General features: G+C 61.8%; 1 protein-coding gene across 2 annotated transcripts; it reads left to right on the top strand.

Annotated features, from left to right (window-relative positions):
* The first annotated feature begins 323 nt into the window (after positions 1-323).
* On the top strand, positions 324-13,302 carry LOC128827108 (guanylate-binding protein 1-like). 2 transcript variants are annotated; one of them, XM_054010843.1, is made up of 11 exons: positions 324-430; positions 3,296-3,499; positions 3,664-3,791; positions 6,332-6,441; positions 6,853-7,055; positions 7,361-7,603; positions 8,745-9,025; positions 10,802-11,014; positions 11,544-11,646; positions 11,767-11,960; positions 12,603-13,302. In XM_054010843.1, the coding sequence occupies exons 2-11, from the start codon at positions 3,313-3,315 to the stop codon at positions 12,816-12,818; spliced, it is 1,878 nt and encodes a 625-aa protein (XP_053866818.1). In that variant the 5' UTR covers positions 324-430; positions 3,296-3,312; the 3' UTR covers positions 12,819-13,302. The 2 variants fall into 2 exon arrangements, with proteins under 2 accessions (XP_053866818.1, XP_053866817.1); XM_054010842.1 differs by lacking the exons at positions 324-430; positions 3,664-3,791 and having other exon boundaries at positions 3,408-3,499.
* Positions 13,303-13,447: the final 145 nt, after the last annotated feature.

Below are 13,447 nucleotides of genomic sequence, written 5' to 3'. Positions count from 1 at the left end.
TGGGGCCAGCCCTGACTGTGAGGGTTGTGGAGGGGGGCTGGTGGGTTAGAGCAGGGGGGGCTGGGAGCCAGGACTCCTGGGTTCTTTCCCCAGCTCTGGGAGGGGAGTGGGGGCTGGGTGGGCGGGGGGTTTCCCCCAGGTCAGATTGGCAGAGCCCGGGGGGGGGTTCGCCCCCCCCCCCCCGCAGTGTGGGGTGAGGGGGCATCTGGAGTCTGTAGCCGGTGCTGTGGGGCCGGGGCCGGGGTGGGCGAGGGGCGGCGCCCCCAGGGGGTCGGGCTGGGTCCCGGGTCCCTGGATCCGAAGCGGTTAAACCGGCTCCACCCGCCGCTTTCGGTTTCCATCTGACTCGCCCCGTTTCCTGGCTCGGCTCGGAGCCGCCCGGCAAAAGGGGCGTTGGAGGGAGACCGAGCGGACCCCGCGCCCCGGGCAGGTGGGTCCCGGCTGCTCCCCGGCCCCGGGGGGCTCGGATCCAGGGGGTCAGGGCAGGGGGCGGGCGGGGCCAGGGCGCCTGGGGCACCGCCCGGGCACGGGAGCTGCTAACGGGGGGGCTGGTCCCAGCCCAGGGCGGCTCCGGGTGGATTGGGGGGGGGGACGGGGTTTGCCCCCCCCCAAGCCTCGGGCAGCCGGAGCGCGCCGCGCAGGGGGGGCAGGAGACATCCTGTGCCGGGCCTCGGAGCCGCGTCTGGACGCTCCGGGGGTTGTCAGGCGCTGGGCTGAGCCAGGGCCCGGCCCGGCGGGGAAAGGGACCCGCGGAGCGTGGCCGGTTCACGCGTGGGCTGCACGGGGAGCGCGGAGCGCACAGTCCCAGTGTCTGTCCTGGAGGCGGGTACCCCAGGGGTAGCGTTAGTCTGGGGCTGTAAAAAGCGACAGAGGGTCCTGTGGCACCTTCCAGACTAACCCACGGATTGGAGCAGGAGCTCTCGTGGGCACACGGGCATTCACCCACGAGCGCTCCTGCTCCAATACACCTGGGAGTCTCCTGGAGGCCAGAGCAGGTGTCAGCCACAGGAAACGCGGTGGGTCGGATCTCCCTGGGGCCAGGAGGGCGTTTGACACTGTTCCAGGGGAGAGACGATGGGGGTCGATGTGAGACCGGGAAGTGGTGAAGGGGAGACGACGCCGGGTCACCCCGAAAGGGGAACTGCCAGGCGGGGAGTCACTAGCGGAGCCCCTCACGGATCCCTCTTGGGACCGACCGTATTTCACCTTTTCATTGCTGCCCTTGGCCCAAAGGGGGAGTTTGCGGACGACACCGAGTGGGGAGGGATTGGCAGGGCGGGGGAGGACCGGAATAGCCCACACGATGATCTGGGCGACCCTGTAAACTGGAGGAATAGGAACGGGGTGAGATTTAACCGTGTGACGCGCCAGGTCCTGCAATTAGGGACTAACAAGCGGAGGTGACAGTGGGCCGATGCGGGCCAGGACGGGGGACCCAGCGGGGGGAGAGCAAGAGGGGCAGCTGCCCCCGGGCCCAGCGATTTCAAAGGGCCTGGGGCTCCCGCCTGCTGCTGCCCTTCAAATCACTGCCGGAGCCCCAGGGCTCCGGCCATGAAGGGCTGGCTGGGGGAGTCTGCCTCAGCCCTACCCCTTCTGCCCAAGGCCCCACCCCTCCTGAGGGCCCAGAGCCACCCCCCCTTCCTCCGCAGCAGGGGGCCCGGGTCACTGGCAGGTTTGAACTCGTGTCCGTGGTGGAGTCTCTGTCACTCGTCTGGAACCCGCGATTTGGAGCCGTCAGTGACTCAGCCGGAGGTTGGGGTCTGGTACCGGGGTGGGGGGAGGTTCTGGGGCCTGCGAGGTGCCGGGGGTCAGATTAACTGATCACAATGGGCCCCTCTGATGTCCGGGGGCGTCTCTGAGTACAAACAGACGTGACGATTGTAACCCAACCGTGTCCCCGAGTGACGCGCCCCCGGCTGTCAGAACAGGTTCGGATTAAATAAATAAAAATAAATAAATAAATAAATAAATTGGAGCCGGGCGGGGCTAAGGGTTCGGTCATTAGACACTGGCTCCGCCAGCGATGTTGCCTAAGAAACCCCCGGACTCACGGTTAAATTTGTGCCCCCTCTCCATCTGAAATAGTCCCACTGTGGGCAGGCCCCATTGATCTGGCTGGAGCCACCTCCCCAGATACAGAAATCAAACCACACCGCTGTGGGCTGGGGGAGCCGGTGGGGTCACCCCGGGTCGGCACCGGGGGGAAGTGGGGGAGAGCAGGGTCTGACCCGGCTGCCCTAACACCTCCCCCCAACCTCTGAATGCTAACCCGGCCTCCTTCACTGTGCCTCTAACCCCATAGCTAAACCCCTGCCCCATAGCCCTAACCCCACAACTCTACCTGCTGTCCCTGTAACTCTACTCTCACCCCTTAGCCCTAACCCATAACTCTACCCCAGAACCCCAGCTGGGGGTCTGCAGCGATGCCCAGGAGCGCCAGGGCTTGTCTGCCCCGGGGTGAGGTGCCGCGGGCGATGCTGGGGTCCGTACGCTGCACGGGGGGCGGGTGCAAGGGTCTCCCACAGTTTGGGGGGCCTGGCCCTTGTTTCATTGCCCCCCTGTGACGAAGTGGGACTGTTCTTAATGTTTCCTCTGAATACTGTGTGGGTGCCTCAGTTTCCCCTATGCATTTCTTAAGTCTCTAGGTGATGGGATAAAGGCCAGTGTGCATCAATCACTGACACTCTGTCTCCCTGGCAACAAATGGCCAGGGCCCTTCCCCCCCCCCCCCCCCCCCCCGCCCCCTGCAAGGGAATAGCTAAAGGTGAACAGAGAGGTCAGGTGACCTCCTGGCCCGGGAAAGAGACAAAGGCCAGAGAGGAGGGGCTGGAGGGGGTTTCAGTTTGGAGCTGGCTGGGAACGGGAAGCGAGGGCAGACGTGGGTGTCTGGCTCGCTGGGCCCCAGAATGGACCCGGCTGAGGGGTCCAGTTCTCTGTACCTACAAGCTCTGTTTCAGACCGTGTTCCTGTCATCTAATAAACCTCTGAGTTACTGGCTGGCTGAGAGTCACGTCTGACTGCGAAGTGGGGGTGCAGGACCCTCTGGCTGCCCCAGGACCCCGCCTGGGCGGACTCGCTGTGGGAAGCGCACGGAGGGGCAGATGCTGAATGCTCCAGGGTCAGACCCAGGAGGTGAAGCCGTGTGAGCTGCTTGCCCTGAAGACGGTCTGCTCCGAGGGAGAGGAGGCTCCCCAAAGTCCTGCCTGGCTTTGTGGGGAGCAGTTCCAGAGCATCGCCCGGGGACTCCGGGACACCCCCCAGGTCTCACCCTACCTCCCTGCTCTGTGTCCCGCAGGCCGCCCCCCCAGCGCGATGGAGATCCCCATGCCGGCCCCCATCTGCCTGATCGAGAACAGCCCGGAGGGGGAGCTGCGGGTGCAGCAGGAGGCGCTGCAGGTGCTGGCGGAGATCTCCCAGCCAGTGGTGGTGGTGGCCATCGCCGGGCTGTACCGCACTGGCAAGTCCTACCTCATGAACAAACTGGCCAGCAAGAGATCAGGTGAGAGACGTGAGCCCTGCCCCCGGGCGCCAGGACTCCTGGGTTCTCTCCCTGGCGCTGGGAGGGGAGTGGGGTCTAGTGGGTCAGAGCAGGGGTGGGTGGGAGCCAGGACTCCTGGGTTCCCTCGCTCTGTGACAGTCCCAGCTCCGCCCCTCTCTCCCCAGGGTTCTCGCTGGGCTCCACCATCCAGTCGCACACCAAGGGCATCTGGATGTGGTGCCTGCCCCACCCCCGCCGGGCCGGCCACACCCTGGTGCTGCTGGACACCGAGGGGCTGGGCGACGTGGAGAAGGTGAGTGCGGGGGCCAGCGTATGAGAATCAGCCAATTTGCAGAGCAGGATGGAACGGCCCTTGGGATGGAACGCCCCTTGCAGTTCCCAGGGGCTTCTGGGACTTGTAGTTCCCAGGGGATGCTGGGCATTGTAATTTATGGCAAGGCATGCTGGGAAAGAGGATGGGGTATTTAAGGAGCTCCCGCTGCTAAGGGACAGACTCAGCGAGCCCCATGTAGGGGAAGGAGGGGCTGTCTGATGTGGGGCTGATGCCCTCTGAGGGGGGCAGTGCCAATGCCGGGATGGCTGGGGATGCCGTGGTGGGCCTGGAAGGGGCGCCCAGGGGCGCGGCTGGAAACGCTTGTCCTGCCCAGGGAGAACTGTTGAAATATTGAAAATGTTCCCTGTCCTGAATCATGATGAAAAGTCAAAATGGGGGGGGGGGGGGGGGGGGGAAAGTGTCATGGCTTGAAAATCATAAACGTGTCTGGGTCCAGGTCACGCAAAAAACTTGGATAATTTTCAGACATTTCATTTTGGTTGTCTACTTTTTTTTTTCTTTCTTAATTTGGTCCAAATTTACCAAAACATTGGCAATGAGATATGATTTTTACCTTGAGAAATGGAAAGTTTCCGGTTAGACAAACGGTCAGTTGGGCCATTTCTACAATTCTGAAACTTTTTTCCCAATAATTTTTCAAGTTGGGAAATTTGCCTGAAGCGACCCTGTTTTGCTTGTGATTTTGGTATCAATGATTCAGTGTTCTCCAGTGACAATTTCCCGACTCGCTGTAGCGATGGGGGCAGGGCTGGCATTCCGGAGAGCCGGGTTCATATCCCTGCTCCACAGACCCCCGGTGTGAGCTGGGACTCAGTTTCCCCACCCCAGCTGCCAGAGGAAGTGTGACAATAAATACATTCGCTCTGGAGGTGGGGCTCAGACACAACCGATAAGCTGGAAGGGCCGGTAACGCCAGCCACCAAAAGGCAAAATAAAGTTGGGACCCGAAAAATGCACGAGAGCAGCTGGAAACCCCGCGCCCTGCAGTGGGGGCTGCTGCACCTGGACCCCATGGGGCGGGGAGGTGTCGCCTTCCCAAAGCTTTAATGCAGCCACATGGGTTGGAAACTTACTTCAGTAAAAGGGGAGCAACGAGCGCTCCCGCCCCCTCCCGTGCCTCCGGGAGCTGGGGATTTCACGGGGTGTGTGGGGGGAAATACCCCAACCCCAAAGAGTGACTCTCTGTGACAATGGTGCCCGTGGGAGCCAGCTGAGGTCACTCAATCAGGGTGAACTGCAAACAGAACGGGGCAGAGAAACCCCAAAGCTAGTGGATATTTCAATATTTAGATTTACCAAAACAGCTTCTGTATTACCTCCCTGGTTGCTCAGAAGTCTGAACAACGCAGTTCCCTTAAAGTGCCCAGCCTCAGGGCCCCATCCAGGTACCCACGTCAAAACATGATGATTTCTGAAACTCTTATTTCATCATATAAAAGAAAAGGTTCTACCAATCCCCAAGGACCAGCCACGTGCCCAGGTCAATGTATAACCTAGATCTTACCCCAAAATCCCGCTTAGAGCCAATCCTTGTGACCGAAACTAAAATGTATTAAAAAACAGAAGAGAGAGAGTGTTGGTTAAAAGATCAATCTACAGACAGACGTGAATTCAATGCTTGAGGTTCAGGTACATAGCAGAGGTGAGCCTGTCGTTGCCAAAAGTCCCTTTAGAAATAGTCCAGAGGTTACAGTCCCATGTCCATGCTTAGGGTGACTCCAGCCAGTGACTGGATCTCAATCCTTATAACTCAGGCTTCCCCTGCATGAACCTTAAGCAGACCTGCGATAAACAGGATCAGTTCCACCTCCAGCAGCCATTCAGTCCTGGGTGAACAATAGACTTCTGAGCTAACCCCTTGTCTTCCCAGTATCCTGGTCATTAACACAAGGGCATTTGGCCATTCAGCAGTTCATAGACAGTTTACCACAGACTTTAAAGAGACACATAAACAATGCCACTACTTCAAGTTTCTCCTAAAAGTCAGCCTTCCCTTTTGATCTGTGCAGCGATGGCGCGGGGAATAGACAGGAACTGGCTGGTTACAGGGTTAGCGTCTAATAGATAGAAGTAAACGGATCGAGCGAGTAATTACGTCCAATTTCTAACAATCCACCTTTGCACTTCGAAGTTCTATCCTCACTAGCATTGAATGGTCCTAATGATCATTTGCAACCTGTCCTCACCTGCCTCTCCAGGTTACTCTGGGTCAGCTGGCCTGCGGGATGCGTAACCCTTTCTGGCTGTGGGCCACACTTCAATGAGATGTTCTCTTATAATCAGATAATGTCATACGCTCCGAGCTCCAGGAACGGGAATTCACTGTGGCCTGGGGTGGGACTCTGGAGAGCTGGGGGCTGATCCCCTGGCCAACCCTCCCCTGTGCCTCAGTTTCCCCATCTGTGCCATGGGGCTGGTGATCCCACCGTGCTCTGTGATGGGCTGTGAGCTCTGCGGCTGGGACGCGCTCGGGATGGTGACGGTGGGTGTCGTTCCAGGGCGACGCGAAGAACGACACGTGGATCTTCGCGCTGGCCGTGCTTCTCAGCAGCACCCTGGTCTATAACAGCATGGGCACCATCAACCAGCAGGCCATGGACCAGCTGCAGTATCCTTGCCTGCGGGCCGGGGAGCTGGGTCTGAGGGCTTGGGGGGCCCCATATCCCCAGGGAAGGGCCTCGCGGTTCCCTCCAAACGCTTCACCCCCAGTGAAATCGTGACCCTCAGCGCGGGGTGTGCACCACGGCCCCCTCTAGTGGCTGCTCTGCATGATGGGATAACAACCCACTACTGCCACCAGCTAGCAGAGTTGCTCCTTCAGCTCCAGTGCTGTAGGGGGCTGCTCTGGACCCTAGAGGTGGTGGGTTCGACCCCTGCTTCTGAGGGTTGTGATGGACTATCCTTCCCTTCCCCTTGTTCATTCTGAGCCCCTGTCGCAGGCGGGGAGGGGAGGCTCTGAGGGAGCAGGACCCCCTCTTTCAGGGGGCGCCACACTTCTGGTTCCTTAGCCAGCCTCCAGCTACGTGACAGAGCTGACGGAGCGCATCAAGGTGAAGGCGGCGGGCAGGGGCAGCCGACAGGAGGGGGAGGATTCGGCCGAGTTTGTGCGGTTCTTCCCGGCCTTCGTGTGGGCCGTGCGGGATTTCACGCTGCAGCTGGAGCTGGACGGGCGGAAGATCACCGAGGACGAGTACCTGGAGAATGGCCTGAAACTAAAGCCAGGTAGGGGAGTGGTGCTGGCCCCAGGGTGGCACTAGGGGGCGCTGTGCTTGCAGAGGGGGTGACTTTTGCTCAAGACAGAAACCCAAGCTGTTGACACCTTGCGGGGGTTACCGGTCCCTGGGAGTTGGGGCGTTTGCTGTCCTGGCCACATTGCAACTTGGACAGTTCCCCGGCTCCCCTCAATCCCCTGTGGATATCGGGGTCTCTTCCCCCCAGGGGAATCTGTCCAACAGTCGCCATGCTGCCCCCCAGAAGCAGCTGCATGTTGGCACAGGGCTGCTGTCCAGCTCCCGTCTCCTCCCCAGGCAGCAGCCAGCGAGCCCAGCTCTTCAACCTGCCCCGCGAGTGCATCCGCCAGTTCTTCCCAGCCCGGAAATGCTTCGTCTTCATCCAGCCGGCCGGCAGGAGGGACCTGGCCCGGCTGGAGGAGCTGCGGGAGGACGAGCTGGAGCCTGAGTTCCGGGAGCAGGTGGCCCAGTTCTGCCGCCACGTCTGGGAGATGTCGAAGCCCAAGACCATCCCGGGTGGCCACGTGGTGACCGGGGCCAGTGAGTGTCGGTAGCCCTTGGGCCGGGGGACACTGGGGTCAACGTGGCTCATGGGGTGCTGGGCGGGATGAACTGAGCTGGGAGGGGGTCCCTTGTGGCCAGCACTGGTGGGGTCAGCGCTGGAGCCTGCGCCCAGCTCTGGGGTGCGCGGTTAGAAGGGCTGCTGGAAAATCACGAGGGGTGGAATAAAGCCCGACAGCAGATCTGGTCAGTGGATCCCAGGGGAGATGAGGAGAGGCCTAGATAGCAGGGTGGGTGCGTCTCCCCGGGGAGGGACGCCCGTGTCCCGAAGGGCCATTGCTGGGGCCCTACCAATTGGACAACCATGAAAAATGTGTCACGGACTGTGAAATAAGCCCTTCCCCGTGAAATCTGATGTCCCCTTGTTCCTAGGAGCACCCCAGCAAAGAACCCCCCGTGCTCCGGCAGGGCAAGGGGGGCAGGACTTGTCTATCTCCTGCACAGCTGCTGGGGGGGATCAGACCCACGTCCACCTCCAGGAACCTCCTGCGGCTGCTGCCTTCAGAGTCCAGCTCTGACCCCCGCACAGTCCCGTTTTGGGTCAGGACCCCCAGTGACAAATCTGAAATTTCAGATTTTATCATCTGAAAACGAGAAATTGACCAATTTTCAAATCCTATGGCTGTGAAATTGACCGTGAATTTGGTAGGGCCCTGAGCCATTTCTCTGCAGAGAGAGGCAGAGCAGGGCCCCGTGCCTGGGGAAACGAGGCAGCAATTGCTCATGGAGAGGGGGTTTTAGGGTGCATCTGGGGTGGGGAAGGGGGCACATCCTAGGCTCGGTGTCTGTCCTACAAGGAGGGGCAGGGAGCAGGTGGAGTCCTGGAGAGTGTGGGAGGGGCTGTGCTGGGCCCCACTGGCGCTGACCCTGCCCCCCTCCGGCCGCGCTGGGCCCCCTGGCGCTGACCCTGCCCCCCTCCGGCCGCGCTGGGCCCCCTGGCGCTGACCCTGGCCCCCTCCGGCCGCGCTGGGCCCCCTGGCGCTGACCCTGGCCCCCTCCGGCCGCGCTGGGCCCCCTGGCGCTGACCCTGGCCCCCTCCGGCCACGCTGGGTCCCCTGGCGCTGACCCTGCCCCTCCGGCCGCGCTGGGTCCCCTGGCGCTGACCCTGCCCCTCCGGCAGTGCTGGGGAACCTGGCGGTGACCTACGTGGACGCCATCCGCAGCGGGGTGGTGCCCTGCATGGAGAACGCGGTGCTGGCCCTGGCGCAGATCGAGAACTCGGCGGCGGTGGGGGAGGCCGTGGCTGTCTACGAGGAGCAGCTGGGGCGGCGGGTGGCGCTGCCCACGGAGAGCGTGCAGGAGCTGCTGGAGCTGCATGCCCAGTGCGAGCGGGAGGCGCTGCGGGCGTTCATGGCGCGCACCTTCAAGGATGACGACCGCCGCTTCCAAGGGGAGCTCATGGTACGGCCCCTCACGCCGGCCCCGGGGGTTATGGGATAGCTGCCCCTCTGTGGGATGGGGGGGATGGGGCTCCCTTGCACCCTGACCCCCTTCCATGGGGAATCTCCCAGCCCCAGTGTGACGGGTTCCCCCCGGGGAGCCACCTGGAACTGGGGTACCACAGAGCCCCCTGACCCACCAGCCTGGGCTCCCTCTCACACCGTACTGCTGTGACAAGCTGCAAAGTCCTCCAGCTGCACTTCCACCAGCATCACACAGGTCGGGACACACCCAGCTGCCAGGGCCGGCTCTACCTTTCTTGCCGCCCCAAGCGGCGAAGCAAACAAAAAAGCGGCTGCAGCACTGCTGCCGAAGAAGAAAAAATGAAAAAGCTGCCGCCGAAGTCGGAGTGCTGCCCCAGACCGGACGCAGTGCCGCCCCTCCAGATTTGCCGCCCCAGGCACCTGCTTCCTTGGGGGCTGGTGCCTAGAGCCGGCCCTGCCAGCTGCAGTTACACGCAGGCTCTCTGACCAGCCCCTGCGTGGGCAGGCTACTCCCAGCTCCTCAGGCACACCCCTCCTCTGGAGCCTAAACCCGAAATTACACCATCTTGCACTGCACAGTGCAAGCTCATAAAATTTGCACCCTCCCTCAATGTGGAGAGGAATATGCAACAGCCTTTGCCCCTGAGTTACGATTCCCGCACACTTCACTCCAACGCCCTCGTTTAGATAAAGCAAAAACAAGTTTATTAACTAGAAAAGATCGATTTTAAATGATTATAAGAGATAGCGAGCAAAGGAGATTACCCAGCAAATAAACAAAAAATGCAAACTAAGTTTAAGATACTAGAAAGACAGGATATGAACTAAGAGATTCTCACCCTGATGGATGATCCACGCCGGCTGCAGACCCTTAAGGGACAAGCTGCCCTCGCTGACAGCTTGGAACCCCCGGGTGCTCCATACACAGACTAGAAATCCCTTTAGCCTGGGGCCAGCACTTCCCCCCGGTCAGTCTTTGTTCCTCGGGGGTTTCCAGGGGTCTCTTTGGGTGGGGAGCGAAGAACCCCAGGTGACGTCACTCCCCACTTCATACAGCTTTAGCATCTGGCGGGAGCCCTTTGTTCCAAAGCCTGGTTCCCAGACCGGGTTGTGGGGAAAATACTGACACCCCAAGATGGAGGCTGGAGTCATGTGGTCTCATCGCATGTCCCTGTCGCGTCACAGCAGCGTCACTCACAGGCTGTGTGTGGGGTTCTCAGGGAGGCTCCCCAGGTGGGAGATGAGCTTCTCCTAAGGCCTGTTGTTCTTTCCTAATGGCCCATTGCCCTGAACAGGCCATTCCCCACCCGCTATCTAGACTGAAAACATCGTGTCCAGTGGGCGTTCCCCAGGTGTAACGACATTTGAAATACAGACACATGGTCAGTATTCGTAACTTCACATACAAAAATGCTCCATGCACACACCTAGGATAACGGTATTCAGCAAATCCTGACTTTTCCAATGACACGGCACGTGCCTGAACTTGGATAAAATACACCAAAACGATGCCAGACTCGTATCACCATCATATCACTGAAGAATATGGGGGGCAGTGTCACACTCGGCCTTGCTTAGCTGGGGACCCGAGATGCCAGGCCAAGGGGACCCGGCCCAATCTCCAGCCCCAGGCGCATGTGGAACGGCTCACACACCTGCCCCATTCAGGCCCTGTCATGGCTCGTACCCCTGCCCCATCTGCACCCCCCCCCACCCTGGGTCAGGCCTCCCCTGTCTGTGCCCAACTTGGCAGCGCCGCTTGGAGGAGCAGAAGCAGGAGCTCTGCTGGCGCAATGAGGTGGCGTCCTCTGACCGCTGCAAGGCCGCCCTGCTGGAGCTGTCGGACGAGCTGGATGACCGGATCGGTGAGGGGGTCTACTCAGTGCCCGGGGGCTACCAGCGCTTCCTGGACGACCGGCAGCACATGGTGGAGAGATACCGGCAGGTGCCGGGGAAGGGGGTAAAGGTAGGAGAGGGCTGGTGCCTGGCTCTGTGTGTCTTTGTGCCCCCTCATTGTGCAGCCCAGGAAGCCCTGCTGAGAACCAGGCACCTGGGCAGTTCCTGGATCCTCCCCAGAGCGGGGGCAGCATCAGGGTGTGAGCCGACCCCACCCTCACAGCCCTCCTGACTGCCAACGTCCTGGGGTGTCTGGTTCCCATGGCCCCTCCAGCCCTTGGCTGCTCTGCTGGGGCTGCTGGGGGGGGGCCCGGTTAGTGCCTGGGTGATGAGGCCGTTTGTCCTGTTAAAAACCGGGTTCAGCCCCCAGCTCATCCGGAACAGGCGCCGAGGGTGTCGAGTGGAAACCAAATGGTGACTCTGGGGCTGGATGGGAACTGGCGCCCCCTAGAGGGGAAAGGCCCTGCGTCCCAGCACCCACTCCCCTCCAAGCCAGCCAGTCCCGTTACTCTCCGGTGCCACGATCCAGAATCCCGACCCGGATCCGGCTCCGTGCGACAAACCCCCCTGACCCGGTGGCTCCCACTCTCCATCCCCAGGCCGACGCGGTGCTGCAGGAGTTCCTCCAGTCCAAGGAGGCTGTGGCCCAGTCCATCCTGCAGACGGACGAGGCCCTGACGGAGAAGGAGAAGGAGATGGCAGGTATCACTGGGGGGACATCACGCCGCTGGGGCGGGGGAGAAGGCGCCTGGGCTGCAGCCCTGGTGGGCAGAGTCACCATGGCCCTCCCCATGCTGACCCACCTCTCTCTCCCCGTGCCAGCCGAGCGAGCCCGGGCCGAGGCGGCCGAGCGGGAGCAGCAGGTCCTGAAGCAGAAGGAGGCTGAGTTGCAGCAGAAGCTGGAGGACCAGGACCGCAGCTACCAGGAGAACCTGCGGCAGCTGGAGACGAAGCTGGAGGACGAGCGGAAGAAGCTGCTGGAGGAGCAGGGCAAGATGATGGATCAGAAACTGAAGGTACCAGGGGGGCCGCGGGTGCTTGGCGCTGCGGGGGATGGATGGGCAGACCTGCTGCGGTCAACCCTGGCCCTGTGCTTTGGGGGGCCCCCTCGCTTCAGGGGGATGGGGGCCTGGGTGATGCAGGGGCTGGTGGCAGCTCTGCTCTGCCCCATTTGGACGGTTCCCGGCATTAATTGGGAGAGGAGGGGGCAGGGCAGAATGGGGGCAGGGAGGGGGCAGGAAGAGGTGGGGTGGGGCTTGGGGCAGGGGGGTTTTCGGGCCCTGCACCTGCCTAGGGACAGCCCTGCGGATGGGCACAGCCTGGGCAAGGGCGCCCCTGCCACCGGCCTCTGCCTGCCCAGGGGTGGGATTCCCGTGCGTAGGGCAGCCGGGGCGCTGGCAAATGGCAGTTGGGGCGGGATACCAGGCTAGATGGCCCGTGCGGCGGATCCCCCCGAGATGGGATTGCTGGGGGGCGCAGAGTGGCGAACGGCGCGTGCACACACACAGCAGGACTCACCCCTCCAGGAGGGGGCGGCCCCCCTGCCCTGGGCCCCCATTTCCCCCAGGCCAGCCCCACGCTGTTGCCGTGACCTCTCCCTGCCTGTGGGGTGGGGGATGTCCCGTGGGGATCCCCCTCACGCTCTCGCTGCCCCCCAGGAGCAGGAGGCCCTGCTGAAGGAGGGGTTCCGGGAGGAGGCCGGACGCCTGGAGAACCAGATCCGGCACCTGCAGCAGCAGAATGAGGAGATCCGGAAGCCGTCGTGGATCCAATCAGCGCTGGGGGTGCTGACCGACGTGGCCACTCTCATGCTACCTGGCATTGTCGGCAAGGTCGCCAGGGTCGCCACCAACATCTTCCGGCGCCTGTTCTGATGGGGTCCCCGGCCGCCCACTCGCCTCTGTACCCCAGCGCCCGTTCACCTGCGGAACCCCCCGCCACAGGACACTCCTCCAGAGAGCAGCTTTAACGTCCAGCAAAGGCTCCCAACTTCCTGGCTGGGGCTGGACCCCCACTGGCGGGGTCAGGAAGGAAAATCTCCCCCACAAGGCCGTATAGGGAGGGAGACGTGCTACCTCAAGGTGCACAGGTGCTGTTGGAGAGGGATCCCGGGATGCATGGGCCCATTGGCCTGAGCTGTGGGCACGACCCAGGTGAAGTGGCCACCAGAACGTCACCCCCGGGGGGAGTGAAATGCTGCCCACACCTGGAGCTGAGGCAGCCTTCTGCCCCGGGTACCTCCCCAGCCCCAGGCCGAGGGGTGGGAGCTGGTGTGGGGGGAGGGTGCCTCTCGCCTTGCCTCGTAGCTGGTTGGCTTTAAACTCTGCAGTTAAATAAATGTCCCCACGAACCTCCCTTATAACGTGTCTGGGTCTCTTTGCTGCTCTCTGGGGACATGAATCGCCACCCCTGAACAAAACATGCGGGATGCCTGCGTGCTGGGATGAGCCGTGAACCTGCCTTGGCTGCCCTGAACTTCTCGCTGTCAAGGCAGGGTCAGCGC

Source organism: Malaclemys terrapin, chromosome 21, assembly GCF_027887155.1.
Source record: "Malaclemys terrapin pileata isolate rMalTer1 chromosome 21, rMalTer1.hap1, whole genome shotgun sequence".
Lineage (NCBI taxonomy): Eukaryota > Metazoa > Chordata > Testudines > Emydidae > Malaclemys > Malaclemys terrapin.
This window is presented reverse-complemented; position numbering and strand designations above follow the sequence as displayed.

Bases quoted from the DNA above. Each gene is read 5' to 3' on its own strand.
- LOC128827108 (XM_054010843.1), top strand. From the start codon at position 3,313: ATGGAGATCCCCATGCCGGCCCCCATCTGCCTGATCGAGAACAGCCCG. The intron at 3,500-3,663 runs GTGAGAGACGTG...CTCTCTCCCCAG, and splicing joins ACTGGCCAGCAAGAGATCAG to GGTTCTCGCTGGGCTCCACC. The intron at 7,056-7,360 runs GTAGGGGAGTGG...TCTCCTCCCCAG, and splicing joins TGGCCTGAAACTAAAGCCAG to GCAGCAGCCAGCGAGCCCAG.